Source organism: Cebus imitator, unplaced genomic scaffold, assembly GCF_001604975.1.
Source record: "Cebus imitator isolate Cc_AM_T3 unplaced genomic scaffold, Cebus_imitator-1.0 Scaffold17, whole genome shotgun sequence".
Lineage (NCBI taxonomy): Eukaryota > Metazoa > Chordata > Mammalia > Primates > Cebidae > Cebus > Cebus imitator.
In genome coordinates, this window is record NW_016107332.1 from 2,294,043 (window position 1) to 2,322,014 (window position 27,972).

Here is a 27,972-nt window from a genome sequence, read left to right on the forward strand (position 1 = left end):
TGTTTTGTTTTTTTAGAGACAGGATCTTTCTCTGTTGACTGGGTTAGAGTACAGTTTGCCATCCTAGCTCACTGCAACTTTAAACTTTTGGAGTCAAACAGTCCTCTGCCTCTGCCTTCCAAGTAGTTGAGACTATAGGCATGTATCACCACACCTGACTAATTTTTAAAATGCTTTTTGTTTAAAAAGGAAAAGAAAGACAGAGTTTTGCTATGTTGCCTACCCTGATCTCAAAGTCCTGGCCTCAAAGTGATTCTCCTGCCTCGGCCTCCCAAAGCAATGGAATTACAAATGTGACCCACTGTGTCACCCCTTTTTCTTTTTGACATATATTAAGCATAGTACTTTAAGAATTAAAATTAGAATTTTAAGCTAATATATGTTTATATTGAAATATTTTCCCGATTGGTAATTCCCACAATTCTTTTCTTTTTTTGAGACGGAGTCTTGCTCTGTCACCTATACTGGAGTGCAGTGGCACAATCTCAACTCACTGCAGCCTCTACCGCCCAGGTGCAAGCGATTCTTCTGCGTCAGCCTCCCGAGTAGCTGGGATTACAGGCATGTGCCACCATATCCAGCTAATTTTGTATTTTTAGTAGAGACAGGGTTTCACCATGCTGGCCAGGCTCGTCTCGAACTCCTGACCTCAGGTGGTTCAGCCACCTTGGCCTCCCAAAGTGCTGGGATTACAGGCATGAGCCACCGCTCCTGTCCCCACAATTCTATTTTTTTTTTTCTTTTTTCACTTCTGTAACCACAATTCTATTTTTAAGAGAGAAGGAGCCAAAGAGAGAGGCATGGAGTCTTGCCACTCATTTATCCTATGGATAAGATAAGGCTTTGATTGCTGCCTTTTCAACCGTGCTCTCTGCTTCACTCTCAAGGGATTCCCTCTCAGGATGATTCATTTTTTTTGACAGTTTGGGGGAGATGAAAGAGGATAAGGTTGCTAAATGAAAATCGTCATTATTCTCCCTCACCCTATTCGACATTATCTCTGAGTTCAGGTCATCCCCCAGTGAGAGCCGGGATATCCTGCTCCAATGCTTAACATTTCCCTTTTATGTAAGACAGGGAAAGACACCAAGCCCCTGGTGTCTAAAATTTCTTCACAAAGAGTCAAGTATTATTATTCGTTGACTGTGTACAAAATGCTAATGTAAGCACCAAGATGAACAAAATAGACAAAAACCTCTGCCTTACTTGAGATTACATTCCAGTCAGAGCTGACAAACAATAAATGAAGGAATACATAATATGTCAATAGGTAAGTAAGTAAAAAACATGATATGAACAATAAATGCTATACGAAACAGAAAGCAGATAAAAGGGATAGAATGCAGGGCAGAAGTAGGGGGTTGCAGTTTAAATATCCTGGTGTGAGGAGGCTTCCCCAGGAAGGGGACATTGAAGCAAAGACCTGAAGGCAGTGAGGAGGGTGGCCTTGAGGATATGTGGGAGAGAGCTTTCCAGCAAAGGATAGTCTGCAGGCAGGAGGATGTGCTGTGGCTGACGCTCAGGGAACGTGCATCAGAAGTGAAGTTAGGGATTTCTTGGGGCACCAGGTTGTGTGGGTCCTTACCATTCATCTCTAGGACCAGTGTGGCCCTCAGTCAAGGGCTTCTCCTCTGGGTCCCATCCTTTAGAGGGCAGTGCCCTGGTTTTCTCTTGCCGATACCCCACCCTAAAAGCAAAGAGTTCAGGGGACCAAAGGACATGTTAACCCTAAATGTATGTTCTCCTTCTAGGCATAATTCTGGAAACCCTGCCCAAGGCACCCAAACCCATGCACATGCTCATGTGAGTCAATGTATTCCCTCCTCAGGGAGTATTTATATTTTAAGTTTTGTAATTCCTGATGGTGGGTTGAAAGATTGACTTCTGCAGAGGGAATTTCAAGCAGAGGAAGCTGGTAACTCCATCTGTTTGGAGTCAAGGATCATTCTACTCAATGTGACACAAAGCTAATGGGTAGTACAAAGGACAGGATCAGCAGTGAAGAACACACTTGGGATTGCCACATCTTTAGAAATTGACCTCAGATGCTCCCATGACGTTTGTCTTCTGAAATTTCCTTTTCTGTTTCAAAAATCTGTGCTTAACAATATTGTTAATGGTTCTCATACTTTAGATTCACTTAGGATTCTTCTGGGAAACTTGTTAAAATTCAGATTCCCGAGCTCCATCAAAGATGTCCCCAGTCATAACCTCTGAAAGTCAGGCCAAGAACTTTCATGGTAACAGATCTCCAAGCTGATTCTCACCCAGATGGATCTTGAACTGCCCTTTCATGATGTGGTAGAAACTGTGTATGATTGGGTGTTAGACAAATATGTGTTTAAATCATAGGTCTACCATTAACCAGTTAGGTGACTGAGCAATTTTCGTACCTTCTTTGCATTTTAGACACCACACCTATAAAAATGAAGATAAATAATCATAATTTCAGAGGTTCCGAGCATTGCTGAAATACCCTGTGTCTTCCAGAGTGCATGGTTCATGGTGGAGATGCTCAGTAAAACTCTTTCCTGCTTGCAGTACAAGACTGCCTTCTTACCTACTTATGGAGAAACACAGAAAGTGCATCAAGATGGCCGGATGAAGTTTTCTCATTTTGAATGATGGAAGAGCAGGGATATTATTGGAAATAAACGAAAAAGTCAACTGATATCCTCCTGTATCACGTTTTACCCAAAATGATTTTTTTTCTATTTGTAAGGAATTACACACACACACACACACACACACACACACACACACACAAGCTGAAAGTACCAAGCTGTCTTTGATTAGTTCTGGGCAAATGCATGTTAGGGTATCTGAAAACCACAACTGGAGACATCATTTCTGATGGGCCCAGTGCTCTGAGTATTTCCTTTCAATTGAACTTGGGGAAAGTACTTTGATATAACGTACATATGGAAATGTTTTACAACATTCTTTAAAAGTTAGATACTTTATTCAGGATATATGTAAAACATACTTGTCTCTTCAATGTGTACGACTAAATTCCTTGTCATTTCTAAGCTAGAATATTTTTGTTTTGTTTTGTTAAATTGATCTCAGTGTGTAAGAAAGGACCAGATTGCCAGCCCTGGAGACAGTGGTCTTTTTTCTGGGCTTCTGGCAGACAGCAGGAACAGCTGCTGCTTAAGCATACCCCAAACATTTTACCTCTGAAAAGATCATTTCTGGAGGTGAAGAGGTGCTTTGATTTCTCATTCCCTCTGAAAGGTGTCGGTGGGCACAGTGGGGATATAGTTGGCCATTTACTCAGGATTTTGGTTCTAAGGCTATTGCCACATTTCACATGTGCAATCAAATTGCAGCCTGGGTTATGGTTCAAATTCTTTTGAAGTGATTAAACCCTGTTGTTTTAAACACCATTCCTAATCTTAGGGTAAAACATTCCTTGGAAAAATATTCTTCAATCACAAGAATCTAACAGTGGTTACTTTCTTTTTTTCTTTTTCTTTTTTTTTCTTTTCTTTTTTTTTTTTTTTTTTTTTTTTTTTTTTTTTTTTTTTTTTTTTTTTTTTTTTTTTATGGTGGACATTTGTTCATTACAGTGGTTACTTTCAGGGAGAAGGAATAGGGAAGGGGAGAAGATAAGGGGAAGATGACATTCGCTTTGCATTTTTTGAATTCTGTGTAGTCTTTGTATTTTATAACTCTAAACATGTAAGTTTATTTTTTAAAAAGAAGAATCTCATTAAATCAGCTACAAAAAAGAAAAAAAGAGGAATGGTCTGTTTAGTGGTGTTGTAGACCATTTTTGTTATTAATTCTCTTTAAATTTCTGAATTGAAAAATGAAATCTAATAAGTATACTTTTGAAAACCTAGTCAGAAATTATGCAATTTTTAAGATTCAATTACGAAAACATGCCAAATACACTTTTTTTTCTTTTTTAGTTTACAAGCCTGTATGTAAAGTATTTGTAAGGCAACTAGATATAAAAAATATCATGGGTTTGGTATTTTATTCATCTGAAAATGATATTTTCACAAGATTTTTTCTTTCATCATTAAAGGAGTAAATCATTTGCATTTTAAAGATATGTTTGGATGCCGTGGGATGCAGCTTTTCCCATTTATGTAATGTTTAATTGCATTTATTTGATCACAGTATTGAGGCAAGTTTCTTTAAAATAAGTTTGCCTTTTCATTATACTTGTGAATTTAGTTCGTAAATCTCAAAGTATCAAAAATACACTTTGTGGAAGATAAAATTATGTAGGCCTATGATTCCTATAAAAGAGAACTCCTGCCCTACTGTGGCCACAGAAAGGAATTACATGTGGGCAGCTGTGAGAAAAACGCTGTTATTTAGTTGAATTGCAACAGCTTTGCAAATGAGGTAAAGAGTATGTAGATCTACAGTTATTTTTCTTTAACACATTTTAATATCTATGTGCGTGTGTGGGTGTTTTTAAAAATCTGGGTCCCTAATGTTGCAAAAAAATTGATTCTTCACAGTGGCTGTTCCAACTCTTTACCTCTCTAATTCAACACTCACTCTCACTCCCAGCAGCCTTCTAATATCTGTAAATGTAGAAACTACCAGATACGAACTTCTGTAACTCCCTTTTCATCTTTGGCACCTCAAAACTTTAATGTATGCAAAAGCATGGGCTTTGAAATTGGCAAACCAGAGCTCTGTCAATTTCTGGCTGTGTCAAGTTGATCATGTTGCCCAATTTCTATGAGCCTCAGTTTTCTTATCTAAAAAATGAAATTAATAATGCCTGCTCCAAAGAATTATTGGATGGATTAAGTAAGACAACCTAATACAACTCCTGTGCATAGTAGATACTATGTGTTGGTTGCCTTATGCCTCTAATCTTCTTTCTGCTCTCTTCTCTTTAGAAGATGACATGCATCTTTTCCAAGGTTAATTTTACCCCTGCTGAACTCTATCCCACACTCTCTTGCCATAGCCCTAACTTTGTTCAGTTACTTAACTCCTTCCCCTCCCTCTGAAACCTTTGGTCCCTTCCTCTCCACAGTTTTCTTCTCTCATCTTATACAAACATACCCAAGTCTCATCATCCATAAAAACCTCTGTCGTTACCACTTCAGTTCTCTTCTTCTGTTCATACCTAGCTGTGTTGGGTGCCATAAATCATTCACTACTATTATTTTTAAAATTCTTATCACTCCTTTTCCCCTCTGCAATCTGGCTTCTCCTGCCAATACGGCGCTGAAATTAATGAATTAATTCATCTAATATTTACAAGTATTTATCATGATACCATGTCCCAGGCACTGTGCTCAGTAACTTAAGTCATTATAATACTGTGTGTTTGACAATATATTGTACTTACTGGCCAAAAGTCACCAATGTCTAATTGTCAAACTAAATGTCTTCTTTCAGTTTCACTCTATCTGACATGCTGGAAACTTCCCTTTCCAAGGCTTCTTTGCTATGCTCCCTTGGCTCTTCTGTTCCTTTGATCTTGCTGTATTTACTTTGTAGTATCCTCCTAATCATGGGGGTGATTCCCTAGGCATCCATCTTCAGCTTTCTTCTCTTACCCTTTTAACTTTACTCTGTGAACTTCCTATAATTATACAGTACATTTGGTGTGTGTGTGTATGCATTTTTCTAGGAAAGAGTTCATAGCTTTTATCAGCCCTGCAAGGAGGTCTATGACCCTCCCAATAACAAACCTGACCTGTTCCTCCTCATGTGCAGGCACGTTCTTCCACTGTGATGACTTCCATTACCCTCCACATGCTGCCGATTCCTGGATCAGCTCTGAACCTCCTTCCCATGCTCCAGTGACCATCTTCCCAACCCTGCCAAGGTCCCTCCTGGAGGGTCCTTCTAGAATAATAGTTCTCATCAGGCAGGTGGCAGAACCTCTGTCTCCCACTCTTTGCATGCCTCTCTGTGAGGCTTGGGCGGGTTGGGGGTGATGGAAAGCTCTGCTCTCACCCTGCCTCTTGCTATCCATGGAAATACTGCTGGACATTTTCCCATTCTCCTTCTCTGGTTCCAGGAAAAGCCTTCTCTGGTCCAGCTCTTTGACACAGCCGTAGTGTTGCCTGGAGCCATTATTACACAGTTCACTTTCATCAGTGCCCTCTCTTTCCAGAGGGGTCAAGCCCTATATTTATTTACAATCAAATTATCATATTTCTGTCTGCACAGAAAGATCTTCTATAGTATTTGCTTTACCACCGCCCTCCCTGCTCTCCTCACTCCCAATCTGTCTCAGCTCCTCGCTTTCTCTTATCTGGACTTCCACACTAAGGTACTAAAAGGCATCTCTACTTTAAGTCTTTCTGTCATCTCATCTATTCTTTCAAACACAATACTAATCATTTCAATGTTTAAAATCCTTCAATACTTCTTTATGCCTATATCATGAAATCTAAAAGTATCATGACATTGAAAGAGCCTCCCTAGTCAGGCTTCTTCTTTTTTAGGTCGCATCTCCACTTTTACTCCCTCGTCATCACCATCACTCTGTCATCACCTTCTTTGGGGCTTTCCTATCTCTCTGCCTTTGCTCAGGCTTGTCCACATGGCTGAAAAGCCTTTTCCCAACCCAGGAATCCAGCTCTTCCATCAATACTTCAGCTCAAATGTGAGCACTTCTGTAAGCCTACCTTTTCCTACGTGTGAGAGTTTTTTTGTTTTTTTTTGTTTGTTTGTTTGTTTGTTTTTTCAGATGGAGTCTTGCTGTGTTGCACAGGCTGAAGTGCAACAGCACAATCTCGGCTCACTGCAACCTCCGCCTCCTGGGTTCAAGCAATTTTCCTGCCTCAACCTCTGAATAACTGGGATTACCGGCATGAGCCACCATGCCCTGCCTACTGGTAAGAATTAATCGCTATTTCCTCAGGTCTCTCAAAGCCCAATTGGCCCAAACCTCCAATAGCCATATGCTTCTCAGGCAGTTCTGCCATTGTGTGCATTCTCTTCAGACTAGGATAACAGTTTCTTGGGGACAGGAGTTATGCATTAGTTATCTTAGCACTGCCAGCATTTAGGGCAGCTTGTTTCTGCTACATGCTCCATAAATGCTTGATGAATGAATGAATGAGTGGTGAACATTGTCATCACCAGCACTATTGTTTACTGTCTTTTTGTTGGTTTGTTTGATTTTTTGAATGGACAGATGTCCAAAATAGCTGTCTCCCCAAAGACAGGAAACAAACTCCTTTTATCCATTTTTGGGTGATCATCATCTCTCTTCTAGATGAGTCATATTCCCTCTTTGATATTCAGTGACTTAAATCCTGAGCACTTAAACACTATCAACAAATTGTATATTACATTTGGTAGGAGAATGGGAGCCTGAAAAAAATTGGTTAATATATTCAAAAATATATTTGTATCAAAATAAGAATATACTCTTATTACAGTGCTTATTTCTGAAGCTGCTTACATGGTCATAGCTGGTATTTATAATTACATTCTTCTACTACCCATTTCACATTCTCTTTGCCCTCGGCAAAAATCTCAGCTGGTTGTGGTTTCTTGCCTGCTGGCGTGACCTAAACCTTAATCCCTGAAAAGTCTAAGCCACTAACAGTCCTGCCTCTACTGGGTTGTTGTAATTTTCCATTGAAGTTTATTACAGGATAAGGGATTACTAAGGCATCTCGGGAGATCTACTGCATTCTAGACACACTCCTCCTTGCTGCCATTTTGTGATGCCAATCTCATTTCCCATTAACTGTTAAGATAAATCTGCCTAGCTAATACAGAATTCTTTTGTTTTTTGATTCATTGGCATGAGGATTTGTGAAGTGGCTAGCTGACAGTCTCATCTCTCAAATTAATAGAACCATTAATGTGTTACTTGGTGGAAGTCTTCCTCCTTTGGTACTAATACTTCTAGATCAGTAGAGCCCAAAGTTGAGTAAAAGTGAGAGGAGCCATTCCCATTTCCTACACATGATTTCTGGACTTGTGAATTCTGACTGTGAGAGAAATATGCTGATTACTGATTTGCAGCACGTATGCATCTTAGAAGACATGGGCCTGCTCCCAAAGGGGTTGCCATCATAACTGAGTTTTCAAAAGACCATTCCATCATTCCACATACTAAGATTAGTGAGTTTCATGAACATGAGCCAATGGCAATTCGTTTGCTGTCAGATGAATTCCTTGGCCAGAAGCAATGCTGTATAGTAAACCATGGTGATGAATGTGGCATTCCCTAGGCCTACAGAACAGTGATTTTGGTAGTAGCATCGTGGGTAAGGAAGGAAACTTGGTTTTAGTGTGTTTACTTCAGTAAAAACAAGGTCGGCAAAGCCTGAGTCCTGTCCTCTCGCTCTCCTCCCCGGGCAGCATGAGCTTCACCGCTGGCTCCAACTTCTGCACCAACTACCGGTCCGTGGGCTCCGTCCGGGTGCCCAGCTACGGCGCCCGGCGGTGAGCACCGCGGCCAGCGTCTATGCAGGCGCCGGGGGCTCTGGTTCCCGCATCTCCGTGACGCGCTCTGCCAGCTTCCCGAGCGGCTTGGGGGTCGGGGGTCTGGCTGCGGGAATAGCCAGGGGTCTGGCAGGAATGGGAGGCATCCAGAACGAGAGGGGGACCATGCAAAGCCTGAACGACCGCCTGGCCTCCTACCTGGACAGAGTGAGGAGGCAGCAGACCGAGAACCGGAAGCTGGAGAGCAAAATCCGGGAGCACCTGGAGAAGAAGGGACCCCAGGTCAGACACTGGGGCCATTACTTCAAGACCATGGAGGACCTGAGGGCTCAGATCTTCGCAAATACTGTGGACAATGCCCACATCGTTCTGCAGATTGACAATGCCCATCTTGCTGCTGATGACTTTAGAGTTAAGTATGAGACAGAGCTGGCCATGCGCCAGTCTGTGAAGAGCGACACCCATGGGCTTCGCAAGGTCATCGATGACACCAATGTCACTCGGCTGCAGCTGGAGACAGAGATCGAGGCTCTCAAGGAGGAGATGCTCTTCATGAAGAAGAACCATGAAGAGGAAGTAAAAGGCCTACAAGCCCAGATTGCCAGCTCTGGGTTGGCCGTGGTAGTAGACGTCCCCAAATCTCAGGACCTTGACAAGATCATGGCAGAAATCTGGGCTCAATATGACGAGCTGGCTCTGAAGAACCGAGAGGAGCTGGACAAGTACTCTACTCAGCTGATTGAGGAGAGCATCATAGTGGTCACCACACAGTCCACTGAGGTTGAAGCTGCTGAGATGACGCTCACAGAGCTGAGACATACAGTCCAGTCATTGGAAATCGACCTGGACTCCATGAGAAATACAAAGATCAGCTTGGAGAACAGCCTGAGGGAGATGGAGGCCCACTACACCCTGCAGATGGAGCAGCTCAACGGGATCCTTCTGCACCTGGAATCAGAGCTGGCACAGTCCCAGGCAGAGGACAGCGCCAGGACCAGGAGTAGGAGGCTCTGCTGAACATCAAGGTCAAGCTGGAGGCTGAGATCACCACCTACCGCCGCCTGCTGGAAGATGGAGAGGACTTCAGTCTTGGTGATGCCCTGGACAGCAGCAACTCCATGCAAACCATCCAAAAGACCACCACCAGCCGGATAGTGGATGGCAAAGTGGTGTCTGAGACCAACTACACCAAAGTTCTGAGACATTAGACCAGCAGAAGCAGGGGACCCTTTGGGGAGCAGGAAGCCAATAAAAAGTTCAGAGGTAAAAAAAAAAAAAATACAACCAAGCGCCTACTGGACTATAGAATAGTGTCATATTGTGGGCTCGTTGGTTTCTTCTATGGCAGACTGGGCACCCAGCTGTGGATCTAGTCAGATCAGCCTTAGTGAATGAAAGGCTGTGCATAGCTTCCATCCCTCCTGCCATGGCCACTTCGTCTGTAGGCCCTTTGGACACAAGCGGATAGGGAAAGAGGCTGACTGATGTCCACAGAATGGGCCATCTTGTCCACCTGATTCTAAAGCTCCTCCTATGCAGACGTTGCTGTTTGGTAGACACTCACATAAGGCACAGATATCTTTACATTTTGTACACCTACAGGAAGGTCTATCCACATGCCCGTCCTCCAGACCTCCTCAGTAATTTTCGTATTGTGTTTCTTCCCATTCCCCAGCCATTTAACCAAATGATTGAACATGAATCACTGTAGATCTTCAACTCTTGCTATTGCTCCTTTCAGGCAAAATGAACAACCAGGTACACTGCTAAAGTTCTGCTCAATGGGAAGATTTTTTCTCACCACTTTCCTTCAGGCCTGCCCCTCTCTCTCAAAATGAGGCTGTTGTGCAAAGCCCTCTACTTTCAGAGAGTGCCAGCACATTGTGTGGAACTATCTGTAAATCAGGCTTTCTTCTTCAGTCAGCTGGTCATAGGTTGGTTGAAGGTATAATGCCATAGATATACAGGTTTAGAGAAAGACACAGTGTGGCAAAAATGTGGGCCATGTGCATTTGGAACTACTTTTCGCACAGCTTACTTCTACCTTCAAGATCTACTTGAGTTTGATCTTAGGCACAACACTTTCATTTGATGATGGAATGCTGCTGTAGACACCCACATTTATTGGATGATAGATTAGACAATGCTAAATTGTCAAATGATGGGTAAAGTTTCATGGTAGCTTGTTGCCCATGGTCAATAGTTTAATCTCTACTAAGGCTCAGTGGCAAGCCTGAAGCCATTTGTCAATGGAGATTATTTCTCGGCAGAGGATGACATAGGTTTTCTCTGAAGCTCTAAAGCTCTGTGCCACGGTGGCTTGTCAAAAGCTTTATAAAGCATGCCTGTCTACCACAGACATTACAAGTAATATTGGATTTACTGAGTTATATGGCCCAAGCGGCAGAGCAGTTTGCTATGTTGAAGCACATGCTTATTCAGGATCCCAAAACTAGCAGCTTATTGGACTGCTCAGTAAATACATCAAAATAGTATGACCAAATGAGCTATATGCCTCCCAAACTCTAAGTGGTCCATCTGGATGTTGAGCATTGTGCAGCAAATATCTTTTATTTTGAAAGGGATATTTTACATGTTACAGATCACTTAGCCCTTAGACATTTCCCTGAGTGACTGTGACATTTTATTGTGCTTATTTTCCATCCTCTGACATGCATTTGTCCTACCAATTTATTTAGTGTAGTTGCTACTTAGATTACTGTGTCTAATTAGCATATTATAAATGTAATGCCATAGTGTGATATTTTGTGAATGAGAAGGCACTCAAGGTTCCTGAAAATCAGATTATGACATAGAGCTGCAGAATTAATATAATTCTGAGATAGAGGTGTGTTGCCAACTCTGCCAGTTGAAAGCAAACTTCTTCTGATGGTCTTTACCATAGGTATAAGTAGAAACAGCATTTGCCAAATCAACAGCTAACAGGTGCCACGGGATGTGCTGATATGCTCCAGCAATAAAACCACAAATGGAATAGCAGCTGCAATTGGCATTGCCATTTGATTAAATTTACAACAATCCACTGTTGTTCTCCAAGGTACATCTTTCTCTTGCAAGGGCCAAGTCAACTGAGTGAAGGATGGCAGCAATCACCACTCAGCATCTTTCAAGTCTTTGATAGCACATCAGTCTCTGCAGTCACTTTAGATTTATTATTTCTGTAGGTAAAAGCAGTTCTACTGGTTACACTTAGACTTTCCTACCATAAAAGCCCTCCTGATTATATGAGTCAGGAAACCAATGTGGGGATTCTTCCATTTGCTGACTACATTTATTCCAATTTTGCATTCCAGAACTCAGTGATCTGGTTACCTCTAGAAGGAGAATTAAAATGAGAGTAGCAACAGTGGGAAACTTGTTCCATATGTATCTCTAGTATTTGAATAAATTAGATATTTTACATTAAGCATGTACCTATGTTTTACCTGCATATTTTTATTTCTTATTTTAATCATTTTTTATTTTTATGAGATGGAGTTTAGCTCTTATTGCCCAGGCTGGAGTGCAGTGGTGTGATCTCAGCTCACTGCAATCTCTGCCCCTGAGGTTGAAGCAATTCTGCTTCAGCCTTCCAAGTAGCTGGGATTACCAGCATACACCACCACACCTGGCTAATTTTGTATTTTATGGTAGAGACGGAGTTTCACCATGTTGGTCAGGCTGGTCTCGAACTCCTGACCTCAGGTTATCCAACCACGAAGGCCTCCCAAAGTGCTAGGATTATAGGCATGAGCCACTGTGCCTGGCCATTGCTAGCATAATTTTAAAAACAACCTTCAAAATGTAAAATAACTAAAACAGTAACACTAAACCCCACAATATTGCATTAGAAAGAGTTTTTATTTAGATCATGAGACATAATTGTGCTTCATATTCATGCTTATACAAAACCTAGCCGGAAAGAGCATAATTCAAGAGACTCAACCGAACTGCAAAATGTCTTCATAAATAAAAAGACACATTAATATTATGTATTATTATCCTACAGAAAACAAAGCTACTAATTTCCTCTCTAACACATATTTAAATAAACAGAAATCAATATTTGTAGCCTTTGTAATTCTGGTTTGTTTAGAATTTAGTTAAAAACTTATTTGTGGGCTGGGCGCGGTGGCTCATGCCTGTAATCTCAGCACTTTGGGAGGAAGAGGCAGGTGGATCATGAGGTCAAGAGATAGAAACCATCCTGGCCAACATAATGAAACCCCATCTTTACTAAAGATACAAAAAAATTATCTTGGCGTAGTAGGCGTGCCTGTAGTCCCAGCTACTTGGGAGGCTGAGGCAGGAGAATTGCTTGAACCCAGAACGCAGAGGTTGCAGAGAGCCGAGATCACACCACTGCACTACAGCCTGGATGACAGACAGAAATTCTGTCTCCAAAAAAAAAAAAAAAAAAAAAAAAATATATATATATATATATATATATATATATATATTTTCTCCAGGAGTCAGTTTTGTCGTATGCAAAGCAGTCATACTAGTATTTACCTAATATAACTGTCATGAAGAATATATAAGTACAAATGTAAATCACTTAACATAGTATCTGCCATGCAGTGGTGAATTAACGTTAAATTCTTTTTTAAGTTATAAAGGAAATTTTAAAAATCTTTAATCCCTATGTTTCCCTCATTTTTCCAAAGCAAATTTTTAAAAATTATTTTCTTTATATCAAAGCAAAATATTTTAATTGTTCCAAAGTGTTCCTTATTTATAGAACTGTGGGAATTTCAGTAACATTCTGCTTTACAGTACCCAGAGAAACTTCCTACATATAAATGCTGGTTCTGGTGTAAATGCATTCATTATTGGCGTTATCATTGGCTTCTACATAAGCTAAGATTCGTGTAGCTCCGTTAATACATAGGTAATAAGAGTCGGGGAGACTCTCACTAATGAACAGTAAGGGTAGCAAGCCTCATCTGTACTTAGAATTGGATGCTACAATGTTTTGATAGTATTTTCATTGTGGTCTTCAAACCATTTCTCAATAATTGAGTTGTGGGCTAATTAGAAGGACAGAACCAATACATGGCATATTGAAAAAAAAAACTACGGGCTTAGCAACAAGCAAATAAAAAAATATAAAAACATTGGCTCTATAATGTGTCAGTATGCTCTGGATTTATGTAATCAGTGACTCTTAACTCTTGCTCCAAAAGGAAGTTAACATTTGTAGAGTCTTAAAAGATTGTATATTAAAAAAGCAAAACAGAAAACAAAAGATCTTTTAGACCTTCTAGTCCATCTCTAATGACTAACTCTCCATCATATATTTTCATCCATTTAGACTGTAAATGTTGCCCTGACCAGAAACGGTGGTGGTTCACACTAGGGTGCTATTGGTGGAATGGTGAGGGGCAGATGAATTGGAGATATTTTGGTAGTACAGCCAAAGAGACCTGCTAATATTTTGGACGCAGAAGGTTAGTAAGGAGACAAATCCAGATGACTAAGATTTTTGGCCAGAGTGATTTTACCATTCACCGACATACAGATGACCAAGGGAAGAGCAAAACTGAGAGGATGAGGTATTCAAAATAGTATTTTGGTCATGCCAAGCTATCAGCATTAAGGCATCCCTGTAGAGATGCCCTGTTGACATCTGTGATCCAGGCTGGATTTTTAAAAAAAATTGGTAATAGGCCGGGCGCGGTGGCTCACGCCTGTAATCCCAGCACTTTGGGATGCACCGGCGGGCGGATCACGAGGTCAGGAGCTCGAGACCAGCCTGGCCAACATGGTGAAACCCCTTCTCTACTAAAAATACAAAAATTAGTTGGGCGTGGTGGCCTGTGCCTGTAATCCCAGCTACCCAGGAGGCTGAGGCAGGAGAATCGCTTGAAACCGGAAGAAGGAGGTTGCAGTGAGCCGAGATCGCGCCATCGCACTCCAGCTTGAGCGAAAGGGCGCTCCGTCTGAAAAAAAATTGATAATATATTACTTCAGCAATTATTCTTATTATTAAGTCTTATTATTACCATGACTACTTCATGAAGTAAAAGCTCAGCAGCCTCCGGCTTTCCCTATCCCTTTAAAAAAACGATTAAAGACATTTTTACACAAAAGTTCCCATTCATTCTCCGGTTCTTGGAACCGAAGCCTCTCCTGTCCAATCAACTTCCAAATTTCCTGCGTCAGCGAGTGGGAGGGGCTCAACTAGATTTGTCGACCTCCGCTTCTCTGGCTTGGCCACGTTAGAAGTCCTGCAGGTCCTTCAAGGTACGTAAATCACCTTTTATCCGTTAGAAAAAACAGAACATATTATCACAATTTAAGTTTAATTAGATTAAATAACTTACGACACTTAATCATATTATTTGTTTGTTTTGTTTAGTTTCTTATTTTTTTCTGTAAGTATAGAAACCGCCTCCGAGCTTTACGGATCTGCGGGTCCTTTCCCCGCGCACGCGCAGTTGTTAGGGAGGGCGGGCCTGTTTCCGGGTGGCGCGTGGGGCTTGAGGCCGCCTTGCTGCCACCAACATGGAGACTTTGTACCGTGTCCCGTTCTTAGTGCTGGAATGTCCCAACCTGAAGCTGAAGAAGCCCCCCTGGCTGCACATGCCGTCGGCCATGACTGTGTATGCTCTGGTGGTGGTGTCTTACTTCCTCATCACCGGAGGTAACGCGGGCTGTCTGGGGCCCCAGAGGCTGAGGCGCAGAGAACTGACCAGCCCTGGGAGGCGGGTCTGTTCCGCTGACTCTCAGCGGCGGGTGAAGCATCGCTCTGCTTTGAATCTTTTCTGAGGGTGAAGGGAGTTCTGGGGTCCGGAGTGTTAACGTCCAAGTTTATTCACCCTCACGCCCTGTCTTTTGTCTTGAGAGAATTCGTGTTCTCACTCCAATTGCCTTTCCGCTCCTTCTAGCCCCCTATCCCAGGGATCTGAGTCAAATATATTTTTCAAGCCTAAATTGTTGCTTTGTATCGCTTGCCATACGTTGTTTAACAAAGGTCCTGGGAAAGTCTAGTTTGGCCAACTCCGCTTCCATGGTTGGTCAAGAGCTTGTGGAACTTTTAAACTTGTCTTTGTCCGGGAACCGTGGAAGAGACTTTACAGTCTTTAGATTTGTTGGCTCAAACCAACGGTCCTGTGTTGCTTTTTGCATGATCTACAATAAATATGAATGGAATTTTCTGAAAATCACAGGTTTGATAAATATTTGAGATTGGAGATGAGATTTGCAGACGATACTGTATTTCAGTGGGCAGAGGTTGAGAAGTAAACAAGATAAATAGCATTACTATTAAATGCTTCTGAATTATCTATCATCTTGTTCTGTCCTTTTCAGATAGAAAATTGCAAAGGGGCGTTGCCTTATGTACTGGTGAGTTGGCAGTCCGGCTACAGTCTTTTCAGAGCCACTACCCTTTCAGACCACAGTTCCAAGATTTACTTAGAGCTGTGCTACTGTATGTTTAGATGTACTTAACTTGGAAATTATAAAATTAATTTAGATTTGGGGAAGTGGTGTAGTTGGAAATTATAAAATTAAAGCTACAGATTTGGGACAGCAAAAGTAATTCTGCTTTTAAGGGAGTGGCCATGTAATTGTTATTTTCATAGATGTTTTGTGAGAATAGTAGACACTGAAGGGGGAGGATTCAAACTGAGAGAACTGAGTTCTAGAAGGCATCTTTGAATTTACTGCCTTCCCCCAATCTAAAATAGTGAGAATTAACTTATGTTCATTTAAATAAATTACATTAAAATATCTGAGTTACTTTTAAATACTTTTTTGTTAACAAGATACTATCTATCATTGCAATAGCATTAACATTTGCTCAGCAAGTTAATAGCTACTATACTAAATAAACAAAATTTAAAATGCATGTGGCTTTTAAAAAATAATAGAGTTGTGGCCGGGTGCGGTGGTTCACACCTGTAATCCTAGCACTTTGGAAGACCAAGGCGGGTGGATCATGAGGTCAATTCGAGAACAGCCCACCCAACATGGTGAAACCCGGTCTCTACTAAAAATACAAAAAATTAGCCAGGCGTGGTGGCAGGTGCCTGTAATCCCAGCTACTCGGGAGGCTGAGGCAGGAGCATCGCTTGAACCCAGGAGGAGGAAGTTGCAGTGAGCTGAGATCACACCACCACACTCCAAGCTGGGTGACAGAGTGAGATTTTGTCTCAAAAAAAATAAAGAGTTTTAAAAATAATATAGAATAATTTAATATTATTGAGTGCTCACTTTGACAGCACATATACTAAAATTTGAATGATACAGAGAAGATTACCATGGCCCCTGTGCAAGCATGACTTGCAAATTTGTGAAGTGTTCCATATTTTGCACAGTTCACAGTTCACATAGGTCATTGGACCCCCCCCAAAAGAATGTCATTATTCAATAATAATAATGAATAATGCTAGTTTCTTTTTTGTAACCCTTACTTCCCTTAGAGTCGGATCCTTTACGAGAAGCCTCAGTTTTCTGTGTGACCCTCTTTTTTTCCCTTTTGATTACTGTGATGGGGAGATTCTTTCTCCTAACCTTGGTGGAAAGTGGAAAGGATGCCTTTTAGTGGCCAGGTCTATCAGGTATCTTGTATGATGATTTGGCTTTGCCACTGGTAGGGAAGAAGTCTCTTCTAAAAACTGAGTGCACCTTTATAAATAAACGGTATTTATTGCTGACAAATAGCAAATAGATGTTGAGTCCCTGTTAAGTTCCAGGCACTAGGTACTGGAGATAATTGAACAAAACATAAGGACCTTAACTTCCTGAAGCTTGTAATGTCATAGTTGAGACAGGTTAAATGTCACATAATTTTTTTGTCCATTAAAAATGGCCACAAAAATGGGCTGGGCACAGTGGCTCACACTTGTAATCCAACACTTTAGGAGCCTGTGGCAGGTGGATCATTTGAGCCCAGAAGTTCGAGGCCAGCCTGGGCAACATGGTGAAACCCTGTCTCTACTAAAAATACAAAAAATTAGCTAGGCGTAGTGGTACACGCCTGTAGTCCCAGCTACTTGTGAGGCTGAGGCAGGAGAGTTGCTTATTCCTGGGAGGCAAATGTTTGCAGTGAGCCGAGATCATGCCACAGCACTTCAGCCTGGGCAACAGAGCGAGACTATCAAAAACAACAAACCCCCAAATTAGCCCAGCTTGGTGGTGCAGGAGGTTGAAGTGGTAGGATCGCCTGAGCCTGGGAAGCCAAGGCTGCAGTAAGCTGTGATTGTGCCACTGCACTCCAGCCATGGTGACAGAGCAAGACCTTGCCTCAAAAAATAAAAACAAAAACGTGGTTACAAATATGGTGAAAGAACAAGAAGTTTTTGAGAAAATAAAGGGAGTTGGAAGCATCATCTGGATTGGGTGTGGTTCCTGAGGAAATGATATATAAGCCAAAATCTGAAAGATTGGGGGAAAGGATATGCTAGGCAGAGGAAAAAGTGGGACATATATGTTACCAAGATACCACTTAGGTGGCTTTTGAAGTTGACTTAGACTATACTAGGTTTATGGCAACGGAGATTAGGAAAATAAAATGAAAGATATGTTGGTAGTAGATTCAGTAGGTCTTGAGGAATTCATTGGGTTTAGGGGGAGAATGAAATGGGAAGGAATCTTACAGGTTTCTAGTTTGAGCACCTGAATCGTTGGAAGTATCATTTCCTCAGATTGAAGAAGCAGAGTTTTTGGTGGAGAATGGTGCACCAGAGGTTGTTTTGGGATATAATTAGTTGGATATGTCAAACGTGCAGGTAGGAATCCAGACCTGAGAAAAGAGGCCTGTGTTGAATGAAGTTGGTCAACTAACAGACATTTCTGGAACTCCCATGAGACATTGAAGAGCATAGGCCAAGTTCCTTTTCTTAAGGAGCTTACATGTAATTCTAATGGTATTGGCATTATTTGAGAGACCTTGGCACATCACATCGAGAGTCTTTAGCACATAAAATTGAAAGCCCTGGAAGTTCACTCGAGGGAAGTAGAAGAGGACAGTGGACCGATCCCTGAGGGCCTCCAACATTTAGTGGTTTATAAAAGAAGAGACCCAATAGAGAGGTAGCAGGAAAACATGAAGAGGTATATCACAAAAGCCATAAGAAGAGGTGTTTTCAAGAAATGGGTTTAGTAAACTGGATTGAGTGCTGCCAAGAAGTCTCCTAAGATGAGAACTGAAAAGTGTCCATTGAATTTGACAACATGGAGATCATTGGTGACCTTAGAAAGAGCAGTATCAATGGCAGAAGCCAGATTGGATTGAGTTAAAGAATGAAGGGTAAGTAAGGAAGGGGGGATGGCAAGTTTGCCTAAGTCTTCCAGAAGAAAGTCTGACTTCCTTTCAAAAAGGAAAGAGAGAAATAGGATGTTATCCAGGAGGATCCGAAGTCAAGGAGGGTTGATGTAGGTAAGGAGAGGTTGAAAATACAGGAGAGAGGAGAGATATCCAAAGGAATAAAGTCCCTGAGAATCCAAGTGGGAATGAACTCCTGATAGCCGCAGAAGGGATCCCACATAATAGGAGGTGTGAATCTTCCTCTGTGTAGCTAGAAAGGAGGTAAGGATGGATGCAGGTACCAGGTATTTGTAGATTGGTGAGGAGAAGACAAGAGAATTCCTATATGATTGTTTTTGTCAGGCTAGGATGAAGGAGATAGGCTTGTTATACTTATGAAAAGCTGGAGATGAAGACGTTCGAGAACAGTGAAGAAGGTAGAGTAGATACTGACAGTGAGAGATTGAGAAAACCGTTAGTGTTGATGAACATTAATGTTAATCACCATGATGACATTATGACATAATGGTGGATATTAATGTTAATGATTATGAATCTCTAGTATTGCCATTCTGCCTGATAGCATGGTTTTAAAATGTCTCCTTGTTTTACATTTAAGCAATTTCTCTAGTTATTTTTCAATTTATAGAAACAAATCTAATCGTATCTAAGACAATTTTTGTGAACTAAGGTATAGCCTTTAATGTTAAATGTTTTTTATACTAAAGTAATTCCTGAGTATTAGCAACTGTTATTGGGTGAATTTCCTTTATGAAATTTGTACTTCTTTTAGATATCATATTGTTTTTGAAGTAATTTTAAAACATTGAGTTGAATGTCTGAATGATTTATTAGAACCTTAGATTAGTTGGGCCTCATTTGGTTATGATAATGCAATCAAAGCATTCCTATTTAAAAGTAAATAAACCTTGGCTGGACACAGTGGCTCACACCTGTAATCCCAGCACTTTGGCAGACCGAGGCGGGTAGAACACTTGAGGTCAGGAGTTTGAGATTAGCCTGACTAATATGGTGAAACCCTGTCTCTATTAGAAATACAAAAATTAGCTAGGTGTGGTGGAGGGCACCTGAAGTCGCAGCTACTCCAGAGGCTGAAGCAGGAGAATTGCTTCAACCTGGGAGATGGAGTTTGCAGTAAGCCAAGATCGCGTCACTGCACTCTCAGCCTGGGTGACAGAGTGAGACTCTGTCTCCAAAAAAAAAAAAAAAAAAATGGTAAATGAACCTTAAGGGACAATGAAAACTGTAATCCAGTTTTTAGGAATACAATCTAATCTGTTCTATTGTCTTTCTTATAGGAATAATTTATGATGTTATTGTTGAACCGCCAAGTGTTGGCTCTATGACTGATGAACATGGGCATCAGAGGCCAGTAGCTTTCTTGGCCTACAGGTAAAAGATACCTTTTTGAACGATTTGGTGGTGGGAAAGAAGGTTGCTGGATATGCCTGCTTATTTAAAAATAGAGTGAAATCGGCTGAGCATGGTGGCTCACACCTGTAATCCTGGCACTTTGGGAGTCTAAGGCAGACAGATCACAAGGTCAAGAGATGAAGACTATCCTGGCCAACATGGTGAAACCCTGTCTCTATTAAAAATACAGAAATTGGCTGGGCGTGGTGGCGCACACCTGTAGTCCCAGCTACTCGGGAGGCTGAGGCAGGAGAATCACTTGAACCTGGGAGGTGGAGGTTGCAGTGAGCCAAGATTGTGCCACTGCACTCCAGCCTGGGTGACAGAGTGAGACTCTGTCTTAAAAGAAAAAAGAGTAAAACCTATGGGATCCATCTGTATTTAGACAATTGCTGTTTTAAAATGCTGAATTCTGAAATGGCAGAAAGTGAGTCAAGAGCAAGAGTACATTATTTATTTATTAAGAAATAAAGTAATTCATAATGATTGATATATCACCAATTTACAGTAGAGTGTCAGTTTAAACAACATTTATTGATTGTTCTGGGGGTCAGTGAACTATAGCCACTTTTTTTTCCCTGAAATAAAGTTTTATTGGTGGTAAGCATGCCCATGTGCTATATATGGTCTTTGGCTGCTTTCAAGCTACAGTGACCGAGTTGAATAAGTATGACACAAACCATATGGCCTGCAAGCCTAAGATATTTACTATATGGGCATTTAAAGAAAGTATTCCTGAACTATGCCCTGGACTATAATATTAAATAACAAAAATATTTTTGAGACTTGAGGGCTCTGTTTCAGCAGTGAAACCCCATTCTAGTGTGGTTTTGTTCTTCTGAACAATGCTTGTGTTGCTTTCTAAATTTACTTGATAAATATCTACCTAAACATAGCCATATATTTTTATTTGCATTACTGCTATTTATGCCTAGAATATTTCTGGAAGGATTTACTGTTATTCTCTGTGGAGGGGAGTTAATGACAGGTTGATGGTAAGGAGGCCTTTCGTAGTGCCCTTTTTCATACTGTTTGAATTTTGAACCTGGTGCATATATTGCGTTTTCAATGAAAACAATTAATTGATCAAAAAAAAAACCTGTTTACATATGCCTATGTGTAATCATCTCTTTAATGAGAAATTTTCTTTTTGAGGTCCCTGAGCTATGAGAATTTGATCAAAACTCTGTATCCCTAGAAAAATATCACACACACATACACACACACACACACACACACACACACACACTCTTTTACATATAAGGGCTTATAGCTCACTGAAGTTCTTGTGGGATTCATGGAACCTTAACTGAAGAACACTTGCTTTTTAAAATATTTCCATTTGAAACTAGAAGTTTATTATTATTAACATAAAACTTCAAGAAACACGTGACCAATTAAAAATTAGTTTGAAATTGATAGTAGAAATTTAAATAGCATAACTTTTTAAAAAGCTAAGCTAAAGTTCTGGGTAAAGCATTCATATACAATATGAGTATTTATATAAATGATTGTGTTAGTTGAGGTTTTACAACTTTTTTTGAATGTGAACTCCATGAAGACAGATTTTTGTCTGTTTTATTTATTGTTGTATCCCCCAGGACCTAAAACAGTGCTTGCTACCAAATAGACTCAATAAATATTTGTTGAATGGACAGATGAATATCCAGAGGTGTAGTAAAATAGTTGTAAGGGTAAGAATAAGAAATTTAGCACAGAAATGTCTTAGCACAATGGAAATAGGAATTTCAACTTAAGGGGAAACATTTCTATTGATTATCTTCCTATGGTCATTCTTTTCTTTTCCAGAGTAAATGGACAATATATTATGGAAGGACTTGCATCCAGCTTCCTGTTTACAATGGGAGGTTTAGGTTTCATAATCCTGGACCGATCGAATGCACCAAATATCCCAAAACTCAATAGATTTCTTCTTCTATTCATTGGATTCGTCTGTGTTCTATTGAGTTTTTTCATGGCTAGAGTATTCATGAGAATGAAACTGCCGTAAGTTATTTGTGTAATCAGCAACTTATGTAGCAAACTGATAAAATGATTACCTGGAAAACATAAAGTCATATGAGATTTAATTTAACTTTCATTTACACCGGTGAAAAATCCAGAAACCAAATGTATCTGTGACTTGGTCAAGGGTATAGCTGTAGTTAATAAAAATGGAAGCCAATAGATCTTCTTAGTTGTTATCCCCATGAAGTTTCATGAGAAAATGTAGTTAGTTTGTCCTGGCATCAATGACTGAAGATAGTCATTGTTTCTTTAAAATGCCTTTTGGCTAATCTGTAACACAGGATTCTAGTAGTAATAATGGTAGGGAATAGCTTCAAATCATTCATTGTTGCTGTTCTTTGAATACTGGTGGGAAGAAAACCCATTATGCCTTGCATGGGAAAGGAGAGTTATTGCCCTTCAAAAAGATGGGAAAAGAATGTTTATGTGTGTGTGTGTGTGTGTGTGTGTGTGTGTTTAATGTGTATTTAAAGATTATTTTTATTCAGAAAACTTTCAGTATCTTTAGAAGAAAAATAAATTGGCTTATGGCATCTTTTATAATTCCGTTTATGATTATTTACTTGAAATATGAACAGATATAATCACATTTCCATATATTCTGATTTAATCTATGGTGCATTAGTAACTACAATAACAGCAGGAAATTTGGGCAAGCATAGTCCAAAGATTAGCTCTTAGTATTTTCTTTTTTAGGGACTGTGTTAAACATCAAGTGTCAACTATTCTGATTCTTAGTGTGTTTGAGTTTTACAAATTCACTTGTTTTGTGACTTAACCTGTCCGTTTTCTGTAACACACCTGGAGTAGAATGGGCAAAAGTATTTATCCCACAATCATCACGTTCCCATTTTAGCGCTGGCAGGATGGGAGGGAGAGCGTGGAGTTCTTTGTCAGCTGAATATCTGTGTGCCCATGTAGCTGCCTTAGTTTTCTCTGGCAGCAGCGCTTATTTTCATTTGGGGAAAGCATTTCTGGCTGTTAGCTAAGTTGTATGAAGACTAAGGTACTCCAGCCTCTTCTTTTTGTTCCTTGTTTTTCTGCTCCTAGTGGAAGTAAGTCACCATAGCATGGTAAGGTATACTGGTATAGAAGAGACTGAAAGTTTTCGTTAGCAGAGCAAGAGGAGATTCCCAGGGAGGATAAAGAGGTTATTGAAAAATAATGAATCGTCATTAGATTGTCTTTAGCTGCCACTCTCAGGGCAGCTTTAACTTAAAAGCAGAATCTTTGTTTTTGTTTTTTTTGAGATGGAGACTTGCTCTGTCACCCAGGCTGGAGTGCAATGGCATGATCTCAGCTCACTGCAGCCTCCCTCTCCCAGGTTCAAACCATTCTCCTGCCTGAGCCTCCTGAGTTGCTGGGATTACAGGCATCTGCCACCATGCCCAGCCAAAAGCAGAATCTTAAAAATTAAAAAAATAAAAGGTGGCCTGTGGTGGCATGGTAATGCTCTAAAATTAGGCAAGGTGTTCAGTTGGAGAAGGAGGGATGGGTTCCTACATTCAGGCAAGTCTGTTATAAAGCTGTCTAAAACTGCTTGAAATACATACCATCATATAATTGAGGACAAAAGGCCTGCCTTATTCCAGCTAGCAAAAGTGGCCTTTTAGCAATTTCGCCTAGTGTTTATTAAGCTTGAGAAGAAAAGCTAAGAAGCTTCTGGATAAATCCTGAGATCATGTTCAGAAAGCAAGTTCTCTAAAAGGGAGAAAAGAATAAAAAATACGAATGTAATATTTAAACTAACATCATTTAGGGAATGATATGATAACATATATGTGATTTCATGTAATTGAAATTTAGCCCTATAAATACTAAATCATTTTATTCATTTTTGGCAGACCTCTTTCTAAAGCATTTATTGTATTACACATTAACACTCAAATTTGTATACAGCAAATATTTATTATTTGATACCTATTATTTACTGGACACTGTGAGATTAAGCATAATTTAACCTTGACTAAGGATCATTTTACATCTCTGTTATACATAGTACTGCTTTTCAGTTTTGGGCTGCCACTTATTAACTCTTGAGACTTTGGATTAGTTCTGTGAACTCTCTTGGCCTCAGGTTCCAAACCTGTTTAATGAAGTATTAATAATATAGCTTGGGGAGTTACAGTTGTCAAGATTAAATGAGAAGGTATGCTGTCAAGCGTAATTTAAGTGTTAATCAATGTCAGTGTTTTCATTCTAAAGTTAGAGTCCTAAAAGTTCTGTGTTTCAAGTTAGATTATGACCACAGTTTCAAAAATACATGAATAAACCATTACTGTTTCTAAAAGAAGAAAGTCAGGTTTCCATTTCTCAGACCATTGGAATAGGTAGTACACCAGCAGTGAGGAGACTTGTATTTTAATGCTGGTTCTGTTATTTTCTGGCCTTGTGATTTTGAGCAAACCACTCAATTGCTGTCACACTCTTTAACTGTAAAATGAGACTAATCCTCGTTTCACACACTTTTTTAAGATTGTTGCAAGGGTTAAATGCAGTAATACATGTGATAGTGTTTTGAGAAACCTCTGTTAGTACTATAACCTAGCACAGTGCTTGCCTTAATTTACAGAAGGCACTGAGTGATTACTGAAAGAATGGCCTTAAAATAAAGATTAAATAGAAGATCCTTCATGGTGGCTTCTCCTGTCTCTAGTTGGTTTTTGACTTCTTGTTTTACTTTTTATTGTATTTATCTGCAATTTTATTTATGTAAAATTCTCACAAGCCTGAATATAAGATTATGAAATTTTCCGGGTCAATGAGAGGGAGCTAATGATTGTAATATAATAAGTGTATTTCAGCCATTTTATTTTTATTCCTTACCAAGAAGTATAGTAATTTATTTGTTCTTTTCTTTTTTCTAACATGCTATCTTTATAGCATTGTAATATTTTTTAGTATCTCTAAAATTTTCCTTAAGGTTTTAAGTTTGGCAGCTTTGAACAGGACATGTGTATTTAAATATTCTTTTCTCTCTACATATAGGTTGACAAGCGTAGGTCACCCACTAGCTACAAGGAAGGATACTATAATATATAACTGAATTAAGAGATAGATATAGAATACAAAGTATATATTCACATATAGGAGTATGCACATGACAGGAAGTTACTCCTAATGAGTCCTTAATACCCTTGTTTCATAGCGTAAGCTAGCTGTTGGGTACTTTCTACTATACAGTGCAGGTATTAGTAGATACTTGCTTAAAATCTTTTTGAAACTTTGTGTGTGTGTGTGAAGCTTATGTTTTAAAGTATCCTTTTTGTGACATATCACAAAAAGGCATTACAGTAGTAAATTTATGTGAGGTCTTTAAAGTCAGTGTATATAAAATGTTTTTAGAGAACCTTTTTATTTTGTAATTTTTGTTTAGTTTTGGAGTGGGGACGAGGTGAAAAGTATCAGGTTGTAAAGGTGGTTGTGGTAGATGAAAGTTCTCTTTCCTTAGCATATGGATTGGCCAGGCTGATACAACAGAAAGAAAAGGTTTGAGTTCTAGGTTGATTGCATTGGCTGAACATAAGTCTAAGTTGTGTAGAGAGTCAAGTGAGTTCAGAAGCTAAGAGGGAGGAAACTCATGTTCTTGAGTGTTTGCTGTGTGCCAAACACTGGAGGAGACATCAGTATTATTAAGTAGTTTTTAAACCCTATGTTACCAGTGAAGAAACTTGGGACTCTAAAAATAGCAGCTAACATTTGAATTATAACTGTGAGTAGCAGTACTGTATGAGTAGATGCTCTTGTAATCCTTAAAACCCTTTGAGGTAACTCCATTTTACAGATGAGGAAACTGAGTAAGGTTTGCCCAGGCTCACTTACACAGTAAGTGGTAGAAGCAGGGTCAAACAGAGAGGTGTTTTGAAGAAGCTGTAGGTGAGTACAGGGTATAGTAACCGCCCCCCTCCCCTCGCCTTTTTTTTTGAGGCAGAGTTGCTCTCTTGTTGCCCAGGCTGAAATGCAATGGCGTGATCTCGGCTCACTGCAACATCCGCCTCCTGGGTTCCAGCGATTCTCCTGCCTCAGCCTCCCAAGTAGCTGGGATTACAGGTGTCTGCCACCACGCCCAGCTAATTTTTGTAGTTTTAGTAGAGACAAGGTTTTTGCCGTGTTGGCCAGGCTGGTCTCAAACTCCTGACCTGGTGATCCACCCACCTTGCCCTCCCAAAGTGCTGGGATTACAGGCATGAGCCACTGTGCCTAACCCAGTAAAAACCCTTTCTTAATGTGGATACTTGTACAGAATTTTTCCAATTTTTCCATTTTTTCCTGATCCTGCAGACCCTTAATTAATAATAGACTTTAAGGGTTTATTGCCAAAGGAAAGGTTTGGAACTTTGTAATACCAGATTTAATGCTTTAATTTAAAGGGGATTTCAGGGTCTAACTTGCACATTTAATAAAGGATCTCCTATTTGACCAGCATGTAGTTTGACCTTACCAGCAGGTACAAGCTAAAGCTCCTAACTGTTATCCAGACATTTCCTAAAGTATTAGAGGTTCAGGGACAGATGTTTGTGCACACTGTTTTTTGAAGTCTCAAAGGCTCACCTTCTAGGCCTGAATGGCTTCTGATTTTCCCACTTCTCTTCTGGTAATATTAGGGTTTTTAGAAATCCAAACCAGTTTCTTCCCATAAAAAAGTTTGATTTTTGTTGTACTTCTGAGAGCCCAAAGTAGATTGATTTTGGCTCTTAACTTTAACCTTTGGATACCATTTTCTTTTCTTTCCTTCCTTTTCTTATTCTGTGTTTAGAATATTGCTTTGTAACTTTAAGAGGGAAGGGCTGGGGGTGGTGGGTCACGCCTATAATCCCAGCGCTTTGGGTGGCTGAGGTGGGTAGATTACCTGGGGGGTGGTGGGGAGGTGTTCGAGACCAGCTTGGCCAACATGGTGAAACCCCGTCTCTACTAAAAGTACAAAAATTAGCTGGGTGTGGTGGTGGGTGCATGTAATTCCAGCTACTCGGGAGGCTGAGGCAGGAGAATCGCTTGAACCTGGGAAGCGGAGGTTGCAGTGAGCCGAGAACACGCCATTACACTGCAGCCTGGGCAACAAGAGCGAAACACCATCTCAAAAGAAAAAAATTAAAAATAAAAAAACTTTGCTGGGCCTCAGCCTTGTAATCCCAGCACTTTGGGAGGCCAAGGCCGGTGGATCGACTGAGGTCAGGAGTTTCAGACCAGCCTAGCCAACATGGTGAAACACTGTCTCTACTAAAAATACAAAAATTAGCTGGGCATGGTGGTAGGCACCTGTAATCCCAGCTACTTGGGAGGCTGAGGCAGGAACCACTTGAACCAGGGAGGTGGAGGTTGCAGTGAACCGAGATCACGCCGTTGCACTCCAGCCTGGGTGGCAAGAGTGAAACTTAGTTCCCCGGCCCCCCACCCCGGACAAAAAAAAAAGAGGGAAGGTTAGTAGAATAAAGGCTTAGTAATTTATTTGTATATTGGGATGAGGGGGGCCAGATATGAAATAAGGACCATAATGAAGAATCATGTAATTATATTTCTGGATTGTCAGTTGATAAATCATAAAATTTGTTTTGGCATTTTGAAACATTGCTTCCTTTTTACTTTTTGTACTTATAATTTTATTTCTGCAGGGGCTATCTGATGGGTTAGAGTGCCTTTGAGAAGAAATCAGTGGATACTGGATTTGCTCCTGTCAAGGAAGTTTAAAGGCTGTACCAATCCTCTAATGTGAAATGTGGAAAAGAATGAAGAGCAGCAGTAAAAGAAATATCTAGTGAAAAAGCAGGAAGTATATTGAAACTTGGACTAGAATTTCTTTCTTGGTTTAAAGAGACAAGTTGATCACAGTATTTTTTTTTTCCTGCTGACCTACTGCTATA

General features: G+C 40.2%; 1 protein-coding gene, 1 non-coding gene and 1 pseudogene across 3 annotated transcripts; all 3 read left to right on the plus strand.

The window, feature by feature from the left end:
• Positions 1–8,298: 8,298 nt before the first annotated feature.
• Positions 8,299–9,651, plus strand: LOC108289659 (annotated as a pseudogene).
• A 5,185-nt stretch (positions 9,652–14,836) lies between these two features.
• Positions 14,837–27,868, plus strand: OSTC (oligosaccharyltransferase complex non-catalytic subunit). 2 transcript variants are annotated; one of them, XM_017509187.2, is made up of 4 exons: positions 14,841–15,043; positions 19,972–20,065; positions 21,896–22,093; positions 27,724–27,868. In XM_017509187.2, the coding sequence occupies exons 1-4, from the start codon at positions 14,905–14,907 to the stop codon at positions 27,740–27,742; spliced, it is 450 nt and encodes a 149-aa protein (XP_017364676.1). In that variant the 5' UTR covers positions 14,841–14,904; the 3' UTR covers positions 27,743–27,868. The 2 variants fall into 2 exon arrangements, with proteins under 2 accessions (XP_017364684.1, XP_017364676.1); XM_017509195.2 differs by lacking the exon at positions 21,896–22,093 and having other exon boundaries at positions 14,837–15,043.
• LOC119468561 lies at positions 16,610–16,716 on the plus strand. The gene has a single exon (XR_005197253.1). It is a non-coding gene; the product is annotated as a U6 spliceosomal RNA (small nuclear RNA).
• Positions 27,869–27,972: the final 104 nt, after the last annotated feature.

Excerpts from the sequence above, each read along its gene's own strand:
- OSTC (XM_017509187.2), top strand. The coding sequence starts at position 14,905 with ATGGAGACTTTGTACCGTGTCCCGTTCTTAGTGCTGGAATGTCCCAAC. Across the intron at positions 15,044-19,971 it reads TTACTTCCTCATCACCGGAG|GAATAATTTATGATGTTATT; the intron begins GTAACGCGGGCT and ends TCTTTCTTATAG. Across the intron at positions 20,066-21,895 it reads GTAGCTTTCTTGGCCTACAG|AGTAAATGGACAATATATTA; the intron begins GTAAAAGATACC and ends TTTCTTTTCCAG.